The 24,128-nt window shown below is 45.7% G+C and overlaps 1 protein-coding gene across 1 annotated transcript; it reads left to right on the forward strand.

Moving 5' to 3' along the window:
* Nucleotides 1-546: 546 nt before the first annotated feature.
* KLHL6 (kelch like family member 6) lies at nucleotides 547-22,475 on the forward strand. The gene is made up of 7 exons (XM_084212530.1): nucleotides 547-823; nucleotides 5,358-5,523; nucleotides 11,614-12,063; nucleotides 14,184-14,421; nucleotides 17,775-17,977; nucleotides 19,040-19,253; nucleotides 21,553-22,475. The coding sequence occupies exons 1-7, from the start codon at nucleotides 564-566 to the stop codon at nucleotides 21,852-21,854; spliced, it is 1,833 nt and encodes a 610-aa protein (XP_084068656.1). The 5' UTR covers nucleotides 547-563; the 3' UTR covers nucleotides 21,855-22,475.
* The last annotated feature ends 1,653 nt before the right edge of the window (nucleotides 22,476-24,128 follow it).

Here is a 24,128-nt window from a genome sequence, read left to right on the forward strand (position 1 = left end):
CCCTAAGGAAAAGCCGTGCAATGGCTGCCAGCTAACAAGTCATGAGGGACAGAAACATGCACTTGGAGGGCTTTCTGAATATGCAAGCTTATTATTAAAAAACAAACCCAAACCCCAAACCAGCTCAGTTATCAATAATCACATACCTGGAAAAAGAAATATAAAATATTTTGCTTTTTTTCTGAGCTGCCCAGTCCACCGGGAGTGCTTGATAGGCATGTGGTGCACCTATCAATACAACCAGCAGATAACAGCAAGGCACTGGCTTGAGGGTGGGAAGCAGGCTGTCCCTGTCACTTGTAATCTTCTCACATCCAGAGGCATCTTAAGGCCTTTCTAAACAAGCTGATACTGCCTGAAAATCACTGAAAAAAACCCACCCTTTGTTTGTGTTAACAGGATGAGAAAGTGCAAGGCTTCCTGTTATGTGTGTGTGACAGCTACAGATAAGCAGAGACCTCTGGACAGGAAATCCGCCCAACTTCTGCAGTGTGATTTGCCCAAAGCTGAGGAGCTCTTTTTAGATCGAAGCACCAACAGAATGAGACGGGGCTGCCCAGAAAATGGGGGACACGCTGGAGAAGAGCTCTGAGGAGCCCGAGATCTCTTTGAACAATGAGTGTTCGACGAAAATGGGGGACCTGGTGGAAGTGTCGAGCGGTGAAAAGGTCAAGTTTGACGATACAGGTCTCTCTCTGGTGCTCCAGAATGGCCTTGAGAACCTTCGCCTTGAAAATTCCCTCACAGACGTCATCCTGTGCGTGGACAGCAGGGAATTCTCCTGTCACCGAGTGGTCCTTGCTGCAGCAAGCAATTATTTCAGGTAAGGTTTGTAACAAACAAAACCAATACACTTATTTTGCTTTTTAGACTTGAACTGTAGGTCTCCAAGGAGTGCAAACTGGGCGTTGAAGTCTGCAAATTCACAGTGAGCCTCTAATTCCTTATGTCTTTCAGCTTTTTTAAAGTTGGAGACTTAAATAAGGCAGGTGCCAAGTTGTGGATTTGCTGGAGTTCTGATACCAGCACTCAAAAAGTCTGCTGGAGGCATGCAAAGGAAGACAGAATATTGGCAGACAAGTGCATGAGAAAAGAGTGTTTTGACCAAATATCTTTAGCCACTTGTTTTGTCCCGTTGGGACCTGGGCAAAGAGGAATTCAGATAGCAGGGTATTTTTATTGAAATAGGAGTGGGTTTCTGTAATTTGCTAATTTTTCCTATTACCATTCTGGGGTAAAAATATATATTGCATTAAATTGTTGAGGAGGAAAGAGAAGGAATTTTCCATCTGGAAATCGGTTGCAATGGGAAATATCTCCTTGAAAGCAATTTTGCCACTTCACTGTCTCCTTCTGGTCTGCTTGAATTTTTAGATATTCTATCTGAGATTACTGGCCAACAAGAACAAATTTTAGACACACAGAGGAACTTGGTATCAGTTTTAGCACAGATTTTCCATTATCATTTAGACAATATCATTTAGACTGTCACATTTGCATGGCTGGGATTTTTTTCTTTCTTTCTTTTACTGCTAAAGTGGTCAGATGACTGAACAGCTACAGAGGAAACACGAGAAAAAAGGACCTGTGACCACTTGTGACATGAGCAGAAAGCTAATTTTAATGGAGTCTGGTAAGCTTTGCTGGTAGTGCCAGAACAGTTCTGCTTTTCTAATCTAGAATAGAGATTGTGTCTGTGAATATTTGGAGACAGGTATTATTTCTACAGAGAGACTACATTTGTTGCACATGAGAAAATATACAGCTAAAAGTGGAGATGCCCAAATATTTCTTACCAGCATTGTGTGCATAATGGACAGCAGATGCACAAATTAAAATCAAAATTATCATAATGATACTTTGACAAAAAACCCCAATTTCACTATAAGTAAAGATGCTGCAATCAGAAGGATTTCCTAGTTAAAACCAGGCAAGACAGTTTTATGAGAACAGCTGTTGGCCAGCTTTCCACTGAGCTTTTCCCAAGCTACAGACTGTCCCTTGGAAGGAGAGGGGATACCTGGCTGGAAGTCATCCCATCCCAAGAAACATGTGTGCAGGGTCTGCCCCTCTGGGCACTTCTTTTTGGCTTGGCTTCCTACAGAGCTGAGATTTATTACATCTCACTGTCTGCCAGTGCCTCTTGTCATGACTCTTTGGGTTAGTTTCAATCACATTTGACACAGGATGGAAATCTTGAACCTGAAGTTCCCTGAATTTGATGGAAATCTGCAGCTAGGAGAGGAGAGATGCTGGGCTGGCACCCTTGGTGGTCTGCAGGGTAATGAGCAGGGTGTCCTGGCCAGCCAGCACACAGTGCCCAGAACAACCACACTGCACAGCCAGTGCAGAGCTGAGCTCCTGGGAGGGACCCTGAAGTGTGTGAGAGGAATAAGGAGGGAGAATGGAGGGCTCAGGAAGGGGAAGCTGAGGTTACTGTGAGGAGGGAAAGAAGGACGTAAGTCTGCAGGGAACTGAGCTTTGCTGGTTCTGCTGCTCACAAGAAGCCTTCATTCATCTTGCCATAATTCTCTAGAGGCTGCATGGCCCCAGAGAAAGAAGGAATCCTTAAATCCCACTGTTCCTGTGAGTACTTTCCATGCTATGACAGGACCTCTAACAGCCATGCACAGGAGCAAGGCAAAGGGACCCAGTGACTCATGGGCTTCATTCCCCTGCATGTTACACAAGCCCTTCCTGAAGGTTGGGTGCCACAGTGTGGGCAACCCACAGCAGCTGACTGGAACACACTTAAACAAAGCTAACCCCTTCTAGGCCTTCTTCAGCACTGCTGGAGACTGGATAGACTGATTCTTGTGACGTCCTGCACCCGTAGACATAAAAACATTATTTCTCCATTTACCTCCGTGATGATAACAAAGCAGAGAAGAGAAATGCCAGCTGACTAAGGTGGAACTGTAGTTCTTTAATGCTGCACTGCCCAAGAGTAGTGGGAGAATGGGGCTGGGAGAGGTTGAAGCCATTTTCCAGAGCATCCTCGAGCTCCAGCATGGTTGTTTGAAGTCAGGTTCATCATTCCAAGCACAAGCATTCCAGTGTGGGAGGATGCTTAAAAAGTGCTTCATGAAATTCCAACCCCTCATTCATTTTACTGTAATGTCTCTAATTTTAAATTAGAAAAAATTTAGAATTTTTTCTAAAATTACCCGGTTTTGGGTATCTAAATTTGGCACTGGGCCCTCAATTCAGATGTGCATTTCTTGGAGTACCTGTTGGTTTAAAGGTGCAGTTTAGAATTACACAGGGACAAAACCCAGGGAAACACACAATGGAATTTGTAGCCACATCTGAAGGATTTAGAGCTTCCTGAGGGTAAGTTCAGAAAGATTCAGAGGCAGCATTTTAATCCCTAAGAGAGAAGCTCAGCCTGATCAGCCTAAGTGGTGTCAGGTATTCCCCCTGCCAGCACACAGGGTGGGAACAAGTGCCACTCCATTTGGGCAGAAGGAAGGCCACAGGAGTCAGCTTTCCTGTGCAGCACTGCCCAATTCAGCCCTGCCATGATCTAGAGCAGAGAACTGGTGGGAGAGCACCGTGCTTTAGAGGTGTGATGTCTGCAGCTCACAGCCACGTTACATCAATCCATACCCTACGAAATTGGGAGTGGATGGCAGCTCTAAACCAATTACAAAGATTAGGAGACAGATAGGCCAAAGCACTTTGACCAGACCCCTGTGCACAGCCACCAGCAGAATGCTGAGGCTGGTTTCTGAGCAGCCTTGCACAAGTGTCACCCTGGCTATCTCTGACTGACCCCAGCAAACACTCTGGTCTGTGGGACAGAAGTGAGACTCTCACCTCCCCAATAGAGATGGGTCAATACAAGTCTGGAGTCACCAGCTTAAGAGATGAAAGGAAGAAGAGCAGACACCACCTGCACCCTCCATGGGCCTGTTTCTCATTCAGATGAAACATCCGGCGCCCGTCAATCCCGCACGACTGAAACAGCTCTGCTGTGCCAGCCTCCCTCTCCGTGCTTAAGCCCATTCCCAGGGAGAAGTGGGAACTGAGGGCTGCTGTTTTCACATGGCCACCTGCCCACACATCCTCCCCTCTTACATTATTTGACAGTGCCAGAGGGAGAGAAGCTAAATGAATTCCAGTCTCGTGGTCACCAAAGTTAAGGAGCGTTTGTCTAAATGCCTTCGATATATTCCTGCTCAAAAGTTAAGCCTCTCTATCCAGAGGCAGTTTTGCACACTGAGGTAACTAAGACCTTGCTATAAAATTTCTGCTGAGGTAAGGAACAGGTAGTTCTTTGAGCAAGTAGCAGCTGGTATCTTCCATCCATTTGCCATTCATCGTGCCTAACTGCTTTGCAATAAAATCTGTTTATGTCTTGGTTCCAGTAAGATGTGTCAATCAGACAGCTTAATTCAGGCACTTCTTTTACAAGAAAAGCATGGCCTAAGACTTGGGACCTCTAGCCATTTCCCAGCTTGCATTGTCCTGTCAACATTGTGTATGACTAATAAAGAAGGGCTTGGAATGCAGGGTAAAGAGTGCTTCTAATTACACTTTAGATCTGCACATGTTTTTCACCAATGCAGTTACAAGTGGACTCATGTAATTCTGATCTGTTGAGACAGATTCCAAATGATGTGACATCTCGTTCTCTGAATGCAGTGAACAAGAAGGGGCTGATCAAAATCCTAAATAAAAGCAAAAAGCATTGGAAGAAATATTTAAATCTATGAATTGAAAATGCAGAGGAAGATGTGTGTTTGTTTTGCAGTTGTCACAATGCAAAATGGATTAAACAGCCCTTAGAGAATTTCTGATTTATACCCCACATGAAATATCTGCCTAGTGCCAAAGGTATGTCTAGGTGAAAAGGTATGTCTGGTGGTCACCTTTCAGATGCAGTATTATCCACCAAAGAAGAGTTGCTATCTACATGTATGAAATCACTACACTTTCTGCCTAACAGTAGTTCCAATTCATGCAAATTCAATTTCTTCTCTAGCCAAGAGCTACCAACTTTACAATCCCAAAATTTACCAGAATAAAAGTTGGACTCTAAATTAGAAGAAAATCCATAAGCCATTCTCCCCTGCTCCACCACTGGTGTTAATTCCTTTTGCTGCCATGGAGCCCCAGGTCTGCTCTAGAGGACAGCAGAGAAGAATCCATCATGTGTGTATGCCTTATCAAACTCTTGAGTACAGAGGTAGAAGAGCAACAAAAAGATATTTTATTGTTTCTTTTCAACAGGAGTAATTGCATAAAATATGAAGCAATCAGAGTATTGTGTGTTGAAATCTAAATAGCCCAATGTTTTCAGACTGCCTCATCCTGACTGGAATGCAGTAAAAGATAAATGTCTTTCTTTCCAGGGCCATGTTCTGCAATGATTTAAGAGAGAAATATGAGGAGAAGATCATACTAAAAGGAGTTGATGCAGAAACCATGAATATACTCTTGGACTACACTTACACCAGCAAGATGCTCATAACAAAGCAAAATGTACAGAAAGTCTTGGAAGCTGCCAGCCTCTTTCAGGTACAGATAACTCAGATGCACTGACCCAATCTCTCTGTTCTGGCAATACCATGTCTTACCCTGGTTAGCATGCTGCAAACTTCTCTGATTTCATGGGTTCTGGAAGCATTTTGCTTCATAGTTACTTACATTAAGGTTAAAAATGGCAGTGGCAGCCACGTACTGGAATTTTGCTGTGCTGAGAGCCATGCAAACAGAAAAAGAGCCTGACTGTGCCTCCAAGAGCTGCTCCCATGTTCTGCCTGCCTGGCAGTGCTCCCCAAATTTCAGGTCAGTGAAGGCCAGTCAGAAGGGTTAGTGGGCAGCAGCTGGCATGGCTGGCCAGAGCAGGAAGTTACTTTGCCTCTCTGTCTCCCCTGCCTTGAGATGGAGGCTTGCCAGCCAAAGTTAGCATCCTCCTTTGTAGAAGTCATGATGTAAAAGGTTTTAGTCATGGCCTGGGACTTGTGGGAGGCCGGAGTTGGGCAGTGTTACTCAGCCTTTGGTCCACGAGGTATTCACGTGTCCTGTAAATCACCTGTGAGGTCTACCAAATTGCAGTGTCTGGTCCCATGCTGCAAATTGCAAACAAATTGTAACCAACATAACCTGCCAAGTGCCAATGTGTGTGTGTGTCCATTCTTCTCATTAGGGAAGGCAAGAAACACCCAGCCCTGTGACCATCGCGGTTCATGAGGGAATTCAGACTCTCGAATCTTACATGGAAATTTTGCTCTGCAGTTCTGGAACTCTGGTTTTTTTTTTGGACAGAAGTCCTGTGAGGAACTGCTTAGAGAGCTGGGGGTGCTCAGTTTGGAGAAAAGGAGGACCCTATTAAAAAGAACGACCCAAATAGGGTATCCTCAGGGGGTACCATATTGCTCTCTTCAACTCCCTGACAGGAGGTTGTAGCCAGGTGGGGATCAGGCCCTTCTCCCAATTAAGAAGTGATAGGACAAGAGGAAATTATCTCAACTTGTACCAAGGGAAGTCTGGATCAGATATTAGGAAAAATTTCACAAAGGTAACTTTAATGTCACCTGGGCCTGCAGTGCATTTTCCATGCACCAAGACTACCAACTGATAGCATTAAGTGGCTACATTTGGTTCATTTTCAGGACATTTTCTATCTTGTTTTTGTTTTCTTTTGAGCCTTTTTTCCTTAGGATCATTTCTCAGCTTTTTTTGCCTTTTTTTTTCCTTCTGGTACCATCAAAAGTATAAAGTTATGGGGTTTTTTTCATGTATCTTCCCTATTTTTCAGGAAAATTAGGATTAAATTTGATTCCCAAGGATGGTTCTTTAAGAAAACCATCAAACTCTGTTAGAATAATGATAAAATTGTGAGGGTACCATAAGTAAGAATAGTAAACTAGAAAAAAGTAGATAAACCTAGAAGACCAGGAATATTCAGCTAAAAATAGTGGTTGTCTTGGATACTATCAAGTTTTATAAGGCCTCATTATAAATTTATAAGTCCTCACATTTATAATGTCAGGGTTTGGGCTGTAAATGTGTTTTGTGCAAAAAAGATTTAGTAACTACTAAATCTTTAATAATCTACTATATCAAACTGACAGAAGTAGAGTTCTGCCAGCTTGTCCACGCTATTTATGCTGAAGAACAGAGTTGAAAGAGTCAAATGTTTCATTTAGATATATCAACAGCTGAAAAGATAATTTCTGCAATTTATTTTAACATTTTTTGTTCTATAAATTCTTTCAAATTAGTGACATGTGAGAAATCCAAATTCCAAATTGAATCTTTTTATCTGACTTAGCAAGAACTTGTGGCAGAGCCACTTTTTAACCTTGGGGACTTGGCAAAAAACCAAAGAAGAAATACCTTGCACAGTTCTAGATATTGCAGTATAGATATTCCAATGTAAATTATCTCCTTTTCTCTAGAAAGTCTTTTTGAAAAAGTTTTATGTAATTTTGCCTTTCTTTACCCCCTTCTAGTAAGTTTTGACCAAATGCAGTCAAAACTGACAGTAAGAAGAGGTGGAGGGCTGTTTGGAGCGGGCAGGCGTCCCTGCCACGGTGGGGGAAGCAGGTGAAGGGTTTGGAACAGCTGAACAGCTAAGCCTCACCCTCAAGTGAGCCAGACAAATTTTTTCCACCTAAAGCACAGTTGCAACACGAGTTCAATAGTCACCTCCTCTGTCTGGGCTGGTGACTGCCCAGCCACTGCACTTGCAAGGTTGGTGCCCACCCTGGATCCTGCCCAGCAGCCTCTGCCACCCACACTGCAGAGCTGCTTGTCCTTTCATCTCTGGGAAGGGTCAGGATCCCAGCTGCTTCCCAGGGCCATGGCAGGGAGCCCTGCTTCCCTCACCAGAACTCAGCAACAACCTCCAGACCTGTCTACACTGCTCCTGCCCCCCCAGGAACCTCTGTATTACCCGTTCCCTCAGCAGGGTTTGGGTGAGGGGCCAAAAAACTGTGGTGGTGGAAGCAGAGAAATGGTGAGAAGGAAGCAGGTTTCTGAGCAGATGGAAAAGAAACTGTGTTGTCACCAAAGGCTGTGATGCCCACTGCCGTGTAATGCCAGGTGCAGTGGGAACAGTGGAGGATGCCCCGAGCTGCTCTGCCCTCAGGGCACGGCCGAAGTACCACCAGCCCGATGGCCCGGACTGACCCCAAAGCACCCCTCATCCCTGGGTTAATCCACTTTACATGAGCACGACACTCTAAGGGAAATACCTGACAGCCATCCTGAGGCCGCTGGGCAGGGCAGAGCCAGGGTGCCAGCTGCAGGCCACGCTGGACAGGAGGGCACCGTCTGCTACCAAAGGCCTTCAGGGCACAGGGCTGGGAGGAGGGCCGGTGGGCTCAGATCGCCTCCACTCCCCGGGGAGCAGCCCTGCAGGGCTCTGTGCCCCTCAGCTGGCTCTGGCCGGGGCTCAGATCGCCTCCGTTCCCCGGGGAGCAGCCCTGAAGAGGGACTGTGCCCCTCAGCTGGCTCTGGCCGGGGCACGGATCGCCTCCATTCCCCAGGGAGCAGCCCTGCAGGGCGCTGTGCCCCTCAGCTGGCTCTGGCCGGGGCACGGATCGCCTCCATTCCCCGGGGAGCAGCCCTGCAGGGCGCTGTGCCCCTCAGCTGGCTCTGGCCGGGGCACGGATCGCCTCCATTGCCCGGGGAGCAGCCCTGCAGGGCGCTGTGCCCCTCAGCTGGCTCTGGCCGGGGCACGGATCACCTCCATTGCCCGGGGAGCAGCCCTGCAGGGCGCTGTGCCCCTCAGCTGGCTCTGGCCGGGGCACGGATCGCCTCCATTGCCCGGGGAGCAGCCCTGCAGGGGGCTGTGCCCCTCAGCTGGCTCTGGCCGAGGCTCAGATCACCTCCATTGCCCGGGGAGCAGCCCTGCAGGGCGCTGTGCCCCTCCGCTGGCTCTGGCTGGTTCAGATCGCTTCCATTCCCCGGGGAGCAGCCCTGCAGGGCGCTGTGCCCCTCCGCTGGCTCTGGCCGGGGCTCCCTGGGGCGCAGGTGTCACCGCTGAGCCGGGGCAGGACGTGTTGTCCCAGCAGCCACAGCCGAGGGTCACCCCCTGCAGGGTGCAGGGTCTGGCCCCACAGAGAGAGATTATGAATGAGAGACCTTTCAGTCCCCATTCCCTTCCCTTTCTGGGGGCTCTAGCTGGAGGCAGGGCTGCTGGCACTGCTTACACTCCACCACTGAATTGGAGACAAGCAAACACTCATATGGGGAGAACAAATTTTCCTAGTCAGAGTGAAAGCCAGCTGGAGGCCAAGTAACATATGGGATGTCTCTAGCAAGTGAGAACCTGGATTCAAATGGGTATTAGGAGAAGGAGTAACTTATTGAAGGAACTGTCCTCAGGGAACAGGGCTTTTTCAGTGCCTGGGTTGGCATTAGGAGGGGTACTCAGTGGACAAGCGGAAAGTTCAGAGCTCTGCCAGAATAATCAGAGCAGATGAAGCACAGGCTCAGGACTGTCTTCCTTCTGCTACTCTCTTGAGTCAGCCAGCTGCTCTCCTGGGACTGACTGACATATGCCCAGCAAGTTTTGGGGGAGTTTTGGGGGGAATTTAGTGTCTAAATGAAGGCAGTAGTGGGGAGTCAGTGCAGCGCAGAGATGAGGAGCAGAACCAGGGAAAGTCCTGCCTTGATTCGCTCCCAAGCAGCCCAGCCTCTCTGGTGGAGCCCTCAGCAGGGCTGTTTCTCACACCCACACCTTGCAGTTCTGCATTTGCCTGGCCACAAACAGCCCTGCAGTGAGGGAGTGGGGCCTGCTGGCCGTGAGAGCAACCTGCGCCTCCCTGTCACCTCCTCAGCACCACTCCTAACAAGCCATGTATAAATAATTAGAGAACTCTACAGAGGTTTGCTGCAGGCTGTGAGAACGTTGTTTTGGGGTCTATTCCCAGACTCACAGATGACTCGATGAATGACCTTGGCAAATGCTAGGTTTGGGGTTTTTTTTGTGGCTCATTACTGACAACTTTGAATGCTTATGTTTAATAAGCTTAATAAAGCTGATGCTTAACCTGCCTCAGGTCTGAAGCCTACCTGGTGGCAAAGTCCTTTCAGATCCTCAAGGAAATGCCCAGGTGAGTTCAAAGTGCTCACCTCGTGCGAGCCCTGAGAGCAGGCAAGGGGAATGTGGCAGGTGCCGCAGTGCCACCGAGGTGTGGCACGGTGCCACCGTGGGCCACTGATATATTTTTATCACAAATAATGTCAGTGGCAGCAACACATTCTGAGACCTCACATAGCCTCGTTCATCAGTCAGTTGCGTTTCTCTAAACTTTTGACCACATCTAAATGTAAAACAGGAACCAGGCAGTCTGTACACAGCGTCTGCGATCGCTCAGCTCTGATAAACAGTCTAAATATGTCAACACGACACTGACGGGTCTGGAAGATTCTACCCTAATTACTGAAACAAATCTACATACTACAGTGTTTAAAAATGTTTTGCTTCCTCTTTGCCCCTCAATAACTATTGCACAACTTTCCCCAGTGAGAAAACATGAGTTAAAATGGTTTGCTTGCTGACACTGGACAGAAAAACAACCCAAAAAGCATAGATGGAAATGCACAACATTAGCTCTGACCCATCTTTATTGCACTGTTCAGTGGCAGTATTTGTACCTGAAATCACAGAGGTGATGGGAAATCCATTAGGATGAAGCACTGTAACTGATCAGTTCTACCCAAAACTGGTTGTCAGTTCCTGAATCATCCTAATCATCAGCAATCCAGCTCAGATCACAGTTTTCAGAAATACCCTGCAGACACCTGAATATGTGCACTTGGGACTCTCAGGTGGGGTTATTTTGCCAGGGAAATTTATGAGAGTAGTTGTGATGTCTTATTGAATGCAAACACAGCCAGTTCTCTGGTTAAGGAGACTCTGTGTGTAAAATGCCTATCAATATCTTTTTTCAGCCAATTGTGATGACAAAGGTCACTAGACCCTCCGAAGGCATCCCCCACAACAGATTCTTGCCAGAAAGCCTTGTCTGTCAGAAATCTCAAAAGAATTGCTGATGGTCAATCTCTTCCTGCCACTCACCCTAGTCTGGGACTGCTGCCCCTTCCTTCTGGGGCAGCACACTGCTCCAAACCTCGCAGACCTCAGTGCTCATTTCCCACTGCTCTCACAAGATGCATTTGGACTTTGATGGTGGGAGCATAAATGCAGACAGTGGAGCCACCTTCACTCTAAAACCAGACTGTTCTAGCTGGTCTGAGCTGACATGCAGGATGAAGCAGGGGAAGCAAACTGGATGCCTGGGGTCCTTATCTGTTCTTTGTAACCCCATGATTGCCAGTGCTTTGAGATGTCATGGAGGAAAAGGGAATAGTAGGAAACCCTTTTGTGAAACAAATAAAATTCATAACTGTCACAGGTCTTGCATCCTGCAAGAGGGGAAAGGAGCAATTGGATGCAGAGGGAATAAAAGCAGTGGGAGGAAGAATTTCTCATTTCAAACTGCAGATCTTGGGAGATACCTGTGCTCAGATGATCCAATTCTTGTCTCCCCCAGCTCTTTGCTGCATTGGGCATGGCTGGTTGCTCCACAACTCCCCTGTGACAGTTTTCATTAACCCTTCTGTGCTTAAACAAGCTTTTTTTGCCCACAGTTCCTGCGCATGGTAGATGCTTGTGCCAATTTTCTCACCGAAGCACTGCAGCCGGAGAACTGCGTTGGCATCCTGAGGCTGGCTGATGCCCACTCCCTGCACAGCCTCAAACAACAGGTACAGAACTACATTATCCAGAACTTCACCCAGGTCCTGAACTACGAGGAGTTCCTGGAGCTGCCGGCAGACATCCTGTGCAGCACGCTGAAGAGCGATGAGCTCTGTGTCACGGAGGAGGCGCAGGTGTTCGAAACCGTGATGAGCTGGGTGCGTTACAAGGAGTCCGAAAGGTTTTCCCTCCTGCCCTACGTGCTGGAGAACGTCCGGCTGCCCCTCTTGGACCCTTGGTATTTTGTAGAGACTGTTGAAGCTGATCAACTCATTAGACAGTGTCCAGATGTCTTTCCTTTGCTCCAAGAAGCAAGAATGTACCATCTGTCAGGCAATGAGGTGAGTAAAACAGGAAGGTATTAGCCACTCTTTGTAAATGTCTCATGCTTCTATGCTATCTATTTGATTTTTGAGTGCCATGGGGCAGAAAAAGGTAATCACACTGAATTTCCACTAACTGGTGCTACTGAAAAGTCAAAATGAGCATCAGAATTTTTCCTGCTGTCTGAGACAGTTCAGAAGATTTTGGTGGGTTGTTTTAAAACAAAGTGCACAGCTTCCTGTTTATCTGAGCTTGACCCTTCATACACACTCCTGCTAAATGAAGACCCCAGGTAGCTTCCCTAGTAAAAAGGCAAATGGTGTTAGCCCTGACACCTCACCCTCTCAGCTATTACTTCAAGCCTAAGAAAAGAGGAATAATTTTCCCACCAAACCATGCTACAATCTGTAATGACTCTTTCAAATGCGAATATGTAACATCTTCCCCTGTTACTTATGGGGAAAATGTTTCATAAAGGAAATCTTCTCCCTTCTGTGAAGAAGACAGTCTCTTTGCCGAGGAGAGGACTGCCCATCTGCTGTTTGCAGAGGTCCCTGCACCCAAAGAGACAGATTAATCCTGACACCCAGTCGAGTCCTGTCCTGCCTGCTCAGTGCAGGCTGTAGTGGATCTCAGGTTCTTCCATTCCCTTTGGAAAGTGAGGTATCAGTCACATCTCCTTGGCCAGAATATGGGGGAGAGGGGAGAGCAACCAAGAGGTCAGATTTCACAACAGGAGCAAAGTTCTTGAGTGTGTGAGGAAACGTGTCCCTCCTCAGTGGAGTCACAGGAGGGCAGGAGGGCGTTGTGGGCCCAGCACTCCCGGCGGATGTGTCACCTGTGTCACCTGTGTCACCTGTGTCACCGGCGCGGCGAGGGGGGACAGACCAAGCGCTCTTGGTGCTGGTGACTGCTCGGCACTGCTGGGTGAGCTGGGGCAGTGCCGGCCAGCCTGGAGGGAGCTCCCTGAACAAGCCTTGTCCCACTGAGCAGCGCTGTCAGGTGCATGCGGACAGATGAAGGAGTGTTGCCCCGGGCTGCACACGCATTACACTCATCTTCAAAGGGACAGCCGCAGGAGGCCGCGCTGCCAGCTGCCCTCCCCCGGGGCTGACGCCTGGCAATGGTGGCAGGCAGGTTCAAACAGAGTCCTGGAAGCTGGCAAGTTCTGCCACTCACGTTCTATAAAAATGTGCTTATTCATTTTCTGGACATAGTCAAAATGCAAGATTCGTGCCTGTGTAGATAATATTTTGAAATACAGATAAATTATACCAATTTATAGAAATGTTAAAAGCGGAAAGAGAAGTAAAACTTGAAGCAAGTTGCCTCCTGACACAGCATTTAACCTGCGAGTCTTGTTTGCAAGCATTTCCTCCAAGGAGAACACAAGTTTCCAAGCACCCCTTGCGTTCTTTGCTCCTGGTGAGCATCTACCTGGCAAATGAACTTCTCCAGTGTCCCTGAAACAAAGACCTGGTCAATACACTGAGCCAACAGGCAGTAAATTAGAGCTGAGCACATTTCACAGCCTGTGCTGCCTTTAAATAAGTCTTCTAATTTTGGCTTGAGGTAAGAGCTTATACACAAAGAAACAAATAAAAATAATCCCTCCACAGTTGAGAATTGTTATTGTTCTGACACTAACATACCTCTTCAGGACAAATAATGAGAGCACTTATTTTCTACTAGCACTAACCGCAGTTTTGCTCTCTCTGAGCTCCCCAAGGCATACAGAAACCTTGGGGTCCCCCCACCCTGCCTGCACTCAACCCAAATAAAACCTGTCCTTTTCAGCTACCTGACGTGCACCCAGCCTTGTCACTACTGCTCACCTGCATAGCTCTTGGTACCATCCTGCTAATTCCTAAAAGGATCTGAAAGGATCCTAGTAGGTAGGCAAAAGCACCTAAGTTCAGAGTTGGAAAAATCCTGCTGAAAGAAGGATACAGTAGCCTCTACTGAATGCTTCTAGGATGCTTTTCAGGCTTTCAACTTAGAAAGGGTTGGCTAATTGGTTCAGTTGATGTAAGCCTGCTGTGATTTGAAAAACAGGTAAGCAAAGAAAAGGTCACCTGGCCTTTGTGTAATTGTAGGTGTAAGTACCCTGCTACTCACTCTGTCTCACTGCATTTAGATCATTACAGAAAGGACCAAGCCCAGGATGCACGAGTTCCAGTCTGAGGTGTTTATGATCATAGGGGGCTGTACAAAAGATGAGAAGTTTGTAGCAGAAGTGACTTGCCTGGATCCTTTGAGGCGAAGCCGGCTGGAAGTAGCAAAATTACCAATCACAGAGCAGGAGCCAGAGAATGAGAATAAAAAATGGGTGGAGTTTGCATGCATTACTCTAAAAAATGAAGTCTACATATCAGGTAAGGAACAAGACATTGACTGGGAGTTCAAGAGGGGAGCAAAGTGTTGTCATTATTATTTCTAGCTTTTATCAAGACCATGCTTGAGAAAATTTAAGCTTTAGAAAAATTAAGCATTACAGGTACTTTAATGCTTTGTCTTTGGAGATGCTCCAGAGAGCACTGGATGTGTAAGGACACTGCCTAGCTCTGATTTGAGCACAGGATTCCTTTTCAAACAACACTCATCTATATGCATGGGTACATGTGTGCAGCACCCTGAACAGTGACTGAGGTCACAAGAGGGTTCTTGGGAGCAGTTTACGAAACATAAAATGACAAATTGCTTCAGCATCTTCTCGTGACAAGTTCATTTGAAGCTCCACATGCATTAGCAAAATCCTGCCAGAATCTGAGTCATTCTGCAAAAGTCAGTCAAGAACCTGCAGGGAACTGTCACTCATGTTTGGCTGCCCCCTGAAAGCTGCCATCACAGAGGGCTCTAGACCTGCTCACCCACAGTTATTAACTTGGCAGTATAAACTGTCAAAGCCAGATGAAATCCCATGTTCCAGACACCCAGGGTGGGTCTGGACAACTCATGTGCTGCTCATCATCCCAAGAGCTTCAGGAGATGTATTTAACTTCCCACACAAATACAGTTGAGCTCCACACAGGGGTTTGATCCCAGAGCTACAGAGATTTGACTCTGACAATCAAAATGTTAAAATCAAGCCTGTTAGCCAGTTTGACAGCTGCTTTTGATGGCCTGTCAAAAAACAAGTTGGATGATCTTATTCTGTTTCCAGAGGAAAAGTGACAGCAAGCTTTTCATCACTGTGACATTACAGACCATGATACAGAGCAGGGCCTTCATAGGTAGAATATTCCTTTCTGCAAAACTGCCCACCAAATTCTAAACTCCATCAAAACAGAAGAGTAGAAAGGAGGAGAGTAGGCCAAAGCGTGAATGCTTTGCTTAAGTGTGAATAGTGGTCCACTGCCTTTATTCAAATATCTTCCATTGCATTCTTTCTTTTGGGAATCCACATATTTTTGATACTTCATTCCAATGTAACATTTATTAAAGCATTTTCTTATCCCGGGATGAGAAATAGATTACTGCTTACATAACTACAAATAAAGAAGGTTTTTCCTTTCAGTCCACCATAGAGAGTTTCTGGCATTAGCCCCTCTGTTAAAAGGCAGCTGTACAGAGAAACCTTAGTCAAACATTCCAACTAGGGAATATTCCCCTCAGCTTCACACCCTTGAGTTGAGCTCTTTTTTCCATTTGCCTTCAATTTGTTACCCTTCCCTCTTTTTCAAGGCTTAGTGCATTCTTGTATTCCTGATATCTTTTCCAATTTCTCTTCTCCACTTTTATTTTATGTTCTATCCAGGCTACCTCCAGGCCAGGATAACACATTCTCTGCTGTGGTGAGTCTAAGCTGGCTTTCCCTTTGCTTCCATTCTCACAGCTTCTTTTTCTTCCTTCTCTGCTTACTTTCATATCTCTGAGTCCCTCTCTCCATTCCCTCATTGCCTTTCACCTTTTTGCCCTTTGCACACAAATAAAAGGCTGAGTGGACCAAAGCCATTAGCACGTTTTTCTCAGCTAAACCAATTATTAGTGTCTCAATCCTGATTAAACAGCTGCTTCCTCCTGCATGTCCTTCTACTTTTGTTTTCTTTCTTTAGCTCCTCTAACTTGACTTTCATTTTTCCTAACTTCATCTCCCCTTCCATGTGCTCATTTCCCTCTGTACCTTGGTACAGTCTGGAGTCTTCCCTGCTCCTTGTGCAAAGGAAAAGTCCTTTGCACAAGATTATGACAACTGTTAGATCATGATTTCCCCAAAACTGTTTCAGTGCTTTGACTGGATGGCCCGAAACACCACATTTGCAGCATAACCAAAAATGACATGAATTATCATTCACCATTCTGATGCTTTTACTAATTTAGGTACAATTTCTCTTCAAATTAGAAAGAATTGTTGTCCAGAGGAAAAACAGAAAAAACATTAACTTCCAATCCTCTCACAAATCTCTCCCTGTCCCCTGATGTGCAGCAAATTCACCCACTGGTCCAGCTCAAGTTACTACATGGGTTTCAGCCTGTGGAGGAAAGCACAAGCTCATGTCAAAGGGAAATTTCAAGGGAGAGTAAAGGGAACACCTGCAGTCTCTCAGCCCCATTGTAGCCATGAATGCTGCATTCAGGCCCTTTGGCCACTTCAGCTATTTGAGTGCAAATAAAATTCACCACATACATGTGAAAAATACTGGGACAAAAGCATTACAAACGACTCTTTCTAGCATGCTAATTATCTCCCATTCAATCTGCTGTTTGGCCCAGAGATAGGCTCCATCAGTTTGCAGTGATCTGTCTGCACTACAGAATACCAATGAAGGCAGACATTTTCTCAATGGAATATGAATTCTCTTTTCAGTATATTCACCAGTGAAGCAAATGTTTAATCAGGTTGCAGATGATGGAATAAGCTACTCAGTCTGTAAATGTGGTTTCAGGCTTAACTAGATCTGTTTGTATAACAGTCACACCAGAAACTGTAGGCAAACAACAGCTCTTGTTTAAAACACTGCTCTCTGCTTTAGCACAAGCAAAGATCCACTTGCAGGTCAACTCTAGAATGAGTTTGCAGGGTCCAGTTTTGATTGTCAAGCTATAAATATGAAGCTTACCCAAGTCTGTAGAGAAGGAGACCAAAAGAAGAGGCACAAAAATGAGATCCCAGCCATATGGTCCAAGGGTTGAATAGTAAAATTTCCAAGTCCTGCAGGACTATTGTTGGTAGCAGTTCAGTCAGGTCTTTTGCTTTATGATGCAAACCACAGAGCTGGCGGGATCTGCCCTGCACAACCTGGCAGTTTTCCAGTGTATGCCTGTCTTTAAGGGATTTGGCACTACCAGCTGCAGCATCCTCCACTACTTACTTAAATCACATTTGTTTGTTTGTCCCTTTGCAGCAGTTCTGCAAAGCCCTGGTGTTCACAAAAATCTCCTGTATGTTACCTTGCTGTGTGGTTGGTTGTGCACTCAGTATTAAAATGAAAGTGGTTGTGGTCTGGTAAAGTGAGGAACAGTGATTTATCTTCACTGAATATTTGGCTGTAGAAATTGTTCAGTTTCCTTCACTATTAAGTAAACTTATAATTTCTTATAACTTATTAATGAAACTTATACATTTCTAAATGCAGAAATTTTCTTCTGTTGTAACAGGACCAGTTAACAATCAACAATAATGATTTACCTTCCATTGTGAGAGAACACACTTAATTTTAAGCCTACTGGAGTTTTTAAGTAAATACAAGCTATGCTATGGTATTTACACATGTCATGTACACTACAGGTGGCAAAGAAACAAAGCATGATGTCTGGAAATACAATGCCTCCATCAACAAATGGATACAAATTGAGTATCTCAACATTGGGCGCTGGAGACATAAAATGGCAGTGTTGGGTGGCAAAGTGTATGTCATTGGGGGCTTTGATGGCATGCAGAGAATCAACAGCATGGAAGCATATGATCCCTTTCATAACTGCTGGTCAGAGGTAAGAGGCTGCAGCATGTAACATTTTAATTATTTAGAAATATTTTATTTAGAAAATCTTAGGGCTTGAATTCATCAAAATTATCTTGTATAATTCTTTTAAGTATTTCTGGTCTTTAAAACCCTATTTTTTTTCCTATGGAAATGCATATCCTTTAGAAGGTAAAAGTCCCCAGATTGCCAGCCAATCATTTCCTGTGATTCCTCCTAACTTTCAATTTTTTAGTTGGCTTTTAAAGCTAGCAGTTCATAAATCAAGGAGTAAGAATGTAGTATGCATGATCCAGAGCACAGGCTGAAAACTACTGCTCTGACACATTTTATATGTACACAAAATGTGTCTATCAAGCTGTGCCTTATATATGGTATGGGTTATACATTAAAGTGAAAGTACAGGTTTGAAGGTAAACAGGATTAAACCCATTCCCCCCTCCACCCCAGTTCTACTCACTGTACTTCAAGCAATGAGAGGAGAGAATTAGGCAACCAATTAATCCATGACAGTAATGAGATTAGTCATCATAATAGCAGATACAACCCATTGTCTCTGGATTATACAAAGCAATGTGGATGACTAACAATCACAGCTGCAAGTAGCAAGATCAGTATAAACAAATTTCTTGTGCTTTTTTGCAATGCATGGAAACATGTAAAGAAGATTTTTGGCATTTCTGATATTTCCTAGCTTTTGAATTATTGATAAAGTAATTTTAATTTCAGCATTTGAACCGAGCACATTTTTATTAAGGGTTTTTGCAGTATTAAGAAAAAGCTGAAACATACTTTTCCTTTATCCTTAGAAACATCATCTTCTGAACCCTTCTTAAAAAGGGACGCCTGACTTGAAATTCTGCAGGCTCCCTCCCCATGCTAGAAACTTAAACTACATTGATTTCTTGAAGTTCCTGAAGTTTGGAAGGAACAGGGTTAGCAATGCAGTCTGTTTGCTCTAGATTTACATAACAGTTCAGCTGTTAAAAAACGAAATTCCCATTTGAATGCTCCCCATGGGCATCAGTCTGACTGCTTCACATGGTTACTAATGATTCTCCTTGGTCCCCAGGCTGCTCCCCTGATGGTCAATGTCAGCTCCTTTGCAGCAGCCAGCTACAAGAAGAGGCTGTACGTGATTGGGGGGGGCCCCAATGGGAAGCTGGCCACGGACAAGACGCAGTGCTACGACCCGGCCACCAACACCTGGAGCCTGAGGGCTGCCATGCCCGTGGAGGCCAAGTGCATCAATGCTGCCAGCTTCAGGGACCACATCTACGTGGTGGGTAAGTGCAGCACCAGTGGCTCTCCCTGTCTGCACCCAGCAGGGCTTGGTCCTGTGCTTCTGTGAGTTTCACCCACACGGAGTGCAATCAGAGGACTCTTCCCAGTGAGCTTAGCGAGGGGTGGGAATTCAGGATGTTCACAAACAGTAGGCAAAGGTCACCAAGTCAAAATCCCTGTTAGCATGGCAGCTATCTCAGAAAGCTGGAGCTAGCCCAGAGACAGCTTAAAGCCATCCAAAGATGTGTTCATAGTGGCAAGGGCATGATCTCATGGCTACATCATGTCCTCTGTCCTCTCCAGGGGCATTACACAACCCACTGCATACAGGATTTATGCAGAGATAAGAGTATTAGGAGCAGGTCAGAGGAGCAGAGCCACTGAGACCGAAAGACCCAGAGCTCTTCACTAGATTGCACTTGGGGTTCAGTCAATCACCAGAACTGAAAGAAAAAACGGAAGAACAAGAGTTTGAGCTGAAGTATGGGGGTAGGAGGGAGCCTACACACATCTCCAGGTGGTACTGGGAAAACCAAAAGGAAAGAACATTTGTTTCCAAAACAGGAGCTCTGAAAAGTTTCCCTTCCCCTCCCTCCCTCAGCCTTGGTGCAGGAAATTTCAATGTAATCAATATGGTGCTGAGAGCTGGCATAGAGCTGGAGTATTCACCAAATAATTAATGGTGCTCTGGAGGGAGATTTATAATCTGCATGTGTGTGCACATATATACACACACACCCCTTTTGTGTACATAAATACCTCATGCTTGTCCTCAGCCCTGGAGCTGACCTCACCCTGTTTGTACAGGATGACAGAGAGAAGGCACATGACTTATGGGCTAGCTGATATAACTCCTGATAAAATGGACATGATACTCCAGTCACATTCATTCAGCATCTTTCAGCCAGCAACATCCACTAGTAAATCTCTAGTTTATCTACCTGAGAAACAAATCTACTCCAACTGGATAGAAATCAGCCCCACCTGAAGTTTAAAAGATAAAAGAGCATTTGGTTACTGCATCCAAAGCAATCAAATTACCCAGACTGATGAATTACCAACTAACAATGTCTGCTTTCAGTCTGTTCCAATTAGGTCACCTCTGGATGACTTGATCACCCCTCAGGTACTGCACTAGTATTGTCAAACTCAGCATCTATTAAAAGTACCACAGATAAATGCTCACTTTGCCAGCAGGGAAGATGCCAGGCATTGTTGCACCTCATCAATAAGACCACGGCTTTAAGGTTTCCCTATCCAGAAGGACAGTGCCAGACTCTTTGCAGAGGTGGCCAGGGACAGGACAAGGAACAATGAGCATAAATACAACAGAAGTTCCACCTCAGCCTGAGGAAAAACTTCTTTATGTTGAGGGTTGCAGAGCACTGGGAACAGCTGCCCAGTGAGGCTGTGGAGTCTCCCTCACTGGAGACATTCCAAACCTCCCTGGATGCATTCGAGTGTAACCTGCTCCAGGTGACCCTGCCTTTGCAGAGAGGTTGGACTGGATAATCTCCAGAGGTCTCTTCCAACCCTAACAGCTCTGTGATTCTGTACAGCTAATAGAGAATACACATTCAGTGCCTGCAAATTTCAGAATAAGAACCGTCTAACTGCTGGTAATCTCAGGAAGGAATATATTTTCATAGCCTTTCATGAGAATTGAGGTATTGACCATTTTTTCAAGAGCAAATGACACTGCAAGATTGAAAAGGTGCACTAAGAACCTTTACTAAGAATCATTAATAACTTCAGTTTTGGAAAACACAGAGAAACTGAAGGTCACTCTCTGTTTAACCAAGCCCTGGAAAGATTATTGATTCAGTCTGACAAACTCTAAACAAGGAAGGGTTTTTGAAAGCAGCCAGTTCCTGGAAGAAGGAGGACTGATGGACAGAGGAATGAATGGAAAAATCCTGTTCCCATTTCTAACAGAGATCGTTTACCACAGCTGGTCCTCCGTGATCTAAGCTCTTTTAAACAAAATAGCATTTTTCCAAAGCTGTGTCCTTAGCTGGAGCAGCAGGTATGAGAAAGATCTGTTGCTAGGTGCACTGTGGTCACACTGAAGGATCACAGCAGTTTGTTCTGGCCCTAAATTCCACAGCCTTATGAGCAATAAGTAGCCTTCTGCAGATCAGGCTTTCAAAACAATAAAGGATCCTGTGACCTTGTTTTTTCTTGGCTTTGGGGCACAAACCATTCTTACAAATGTCTGGAAGAGTCTTGTTGAAGTGGATGGTTGAATTAAAATCCCTTACAGGAATGGCCAGTGCCAACCAATATCCATTTCCTTCCCAGGTGGGGCAATGAAAGCTCTGTACTCCTACAGCCCCCAGGAGGACACATGGTGCCTGGTGACTCAGTTCACCCACGAGAGAGCCAGCTGTGGCATTTCTCCTTGCAACAACAAGCTGTTCATCACCGGCGGCCGAGATGAAAAGAACGAAGTCATTGCAACAGTGCTCTGCTGGGACCCTGAAACTCAGAAGCTGACAGAAGAGTGTGTCCTGCCCCGGGGGGTGTCTCACCACGGCAGCGTTACCCTCAGGAAGTCTTACACACCCATCCGTAAGATCGTGCCCGGGGCAGTTTCTGTCTGACCCGCAGGAACCCAGTGCCTCCTGGCACAGACTGCAGTGAGGGTGGGTTTGAGCTGGGGAGCAATGGATGGGAGCACCACCACAGCTCCTCTGGGAGTTATCTGTATATATGCTCAGTCCTTGTGTTTCCTCTGTACATTATATCCTTAAGTTATCTTAATTCCTTCCCTCCAGAGAAAAATGAAGGGACCAGCTGCAGTTTACTCCTGCCAACACAATACCTCGAATCAGGCAAAGAAATGTAGGTGGGAATTTTACTTCCCAGCTCTATCTACCCTGGAATGTGCTTGAACTGGCTCAGTTTGGTCCCAGAGTTTGGTCAACTATTTATTGTGAGAAGTTGGATTTGCAATACCTACAAGTGAAAAAAGAGAAGTTGCTTTTGGAATTGTGCTGGTTTTCTCCCAGTGTTTGGCACATTAGATTAAGTGTGAACCAGTTTGTTTGTTTGTTTGTTTGAAGATATTTTCTTGATTTTTCAGTTCTGCATCACCAAAAAAAAAAAATCCATCTCAGTTTGCAAACCTTGCTGTCATTCCCAAGAAAGAGACTGCACAGGCTGCAAATGTAAATGAACGCTAATTTGTTTCCACGGAACATTCACTGCGGCAGTTTTCTAAATAAAACAGGCCAAACCGTAGTTTCCCTTTCCTTTGTTGTGTGCCGGGTGCCTGTTGTGCCTGGAAGGCCTTTTCCCCTCCCGCGGCTGCGGCTCCATCCATCCCTGTCCCCATCCCCACTGGGTGGCACTGCGCTCCCAGCGTTTTCCGCACGGCTTTTGGCTTCCTGCAAAGCAACCGGGCCAGACAGTCTGCTGCAGAGAAAAACAGTTCCAGGTACTGTTCCCAGCCTGGTTCATGCGACTGTCACATGCTGTACCAGAGGGGGCAAATGTTCAACGGGCCAGGAGGGCCCGAGTCTCAAATCCCTGCATCTGGGTCAGTTGTAGGGAAAGAAAAACAAACATTGAAGAGGTCACGCCCGGGACGCCCTGGGACACTCTTGGCCAAAGACTGGGAACATATTCCCGTCCCTCCTCCCCTGCCTAGTTGCTGGAAGGAGCCAACTCACTATTAAATCAAGGCAGAAAATACAGTGCAAAACAAATCTCTCCAAGCGGAGAGCAGTGACTCCTTCCAGCCTTCCCTCCCTCTCTGTAATGTCTCCCTTTGCCTTATACAGTATTAAAAATAATATTTCTGTCGTGTTAGGCTGGGAAAAAAAAACGGGTTCCTGAATTTCAGCACACTAATGCCAGAGTGCTCAGTGGTGTGGCAGGGCCTGCAGACAGTCCTGATGCAGGCTGAGCAGGGCAGATACAGCTCATGGGGTGGGTCAGCCCTCCAACAGGTCTGTGTCCTTCCTTCAGAAGAACTGCAAGGAATCCTGTTCCTTCTGCAGTTTGCCCCATGCCCTGAATTCATCTCTGTAATTTCAGCCAATCCCCACAATTTCTCATTCTAATTTTCCCACAGGCCTTCCATTTTCAACTACTTTTTGATTGCTCCCCTTCCTTCTTTATGTTCCTGTCATTCTGCAGGGTCAGCACTTCTCACACTTCTGTGCTGGGCCCCACTCTCCCATCCCATTCTGCTTTTCAGAGGGCCTGAAGAAGGACCCTCCAGAGAGAATATTTTATTTCAAAAGGTTTTTGTGAAGAACAGTTACCACCTTTGCCTTGGTTGCAAGCACTGGCTGGTCTAGAGGGACAGAGAAGGTGGATGAATGGGAGGGTTCTCCCTTTCCTCTTGAGGTGCTGCATTTTGTATCTTTACCTGTTAAAAAAACTAATTATATCAGCTGTTGAATCTGACTAGTTCTTCCTACTGAGAATCATCCTAAAAACCAGCAGACCTCAGGAACTGGTTGCTGATTTTCTCCCTGTAATGTTTGTAGCAAAATCTTGGAATTTTTTTTCTTGAGAAAGATAAACTACTGAATCAGAAAAAAGTTGTCCAAATAAACTTCCTAATACAAATTCTTAACTTCACATCTCAAAGGCAGGAAACAGCCTCTTGTCTGTCCTAAGGTGGTTTCCTAGTCACATGTGCAAACCTTGGGCAATCATAAGCCAAAACAGCCCTCACTGACAAACACAAGACAGCACAACCACAGCTTGGCTCCTTTCCCTCTCCTAACTCATGAATCGCTCACAAATTCTGACATTTTAATAGCAGTGAGTGAAGAGTTGTGGTTATTTGCCTCTCTGCTCTTTGTATCTTCTGGATTCATGTTGCAATCTGAAGGACTTGAAATACATTGAAAAACAAAAAC

This window comes from Fringilla coelebs (assembly GCF_963513975.1).
Source record: "Fringilla coelebs genome assembly, chromosome: 10".
Classification (NCBI taxonomy): domain Eukaryota; kingdom Metazoa; phylum Chordata; class Aves; order Passeriformes; family Fringillidae; genus Fringilla; species Fringilla coelebs.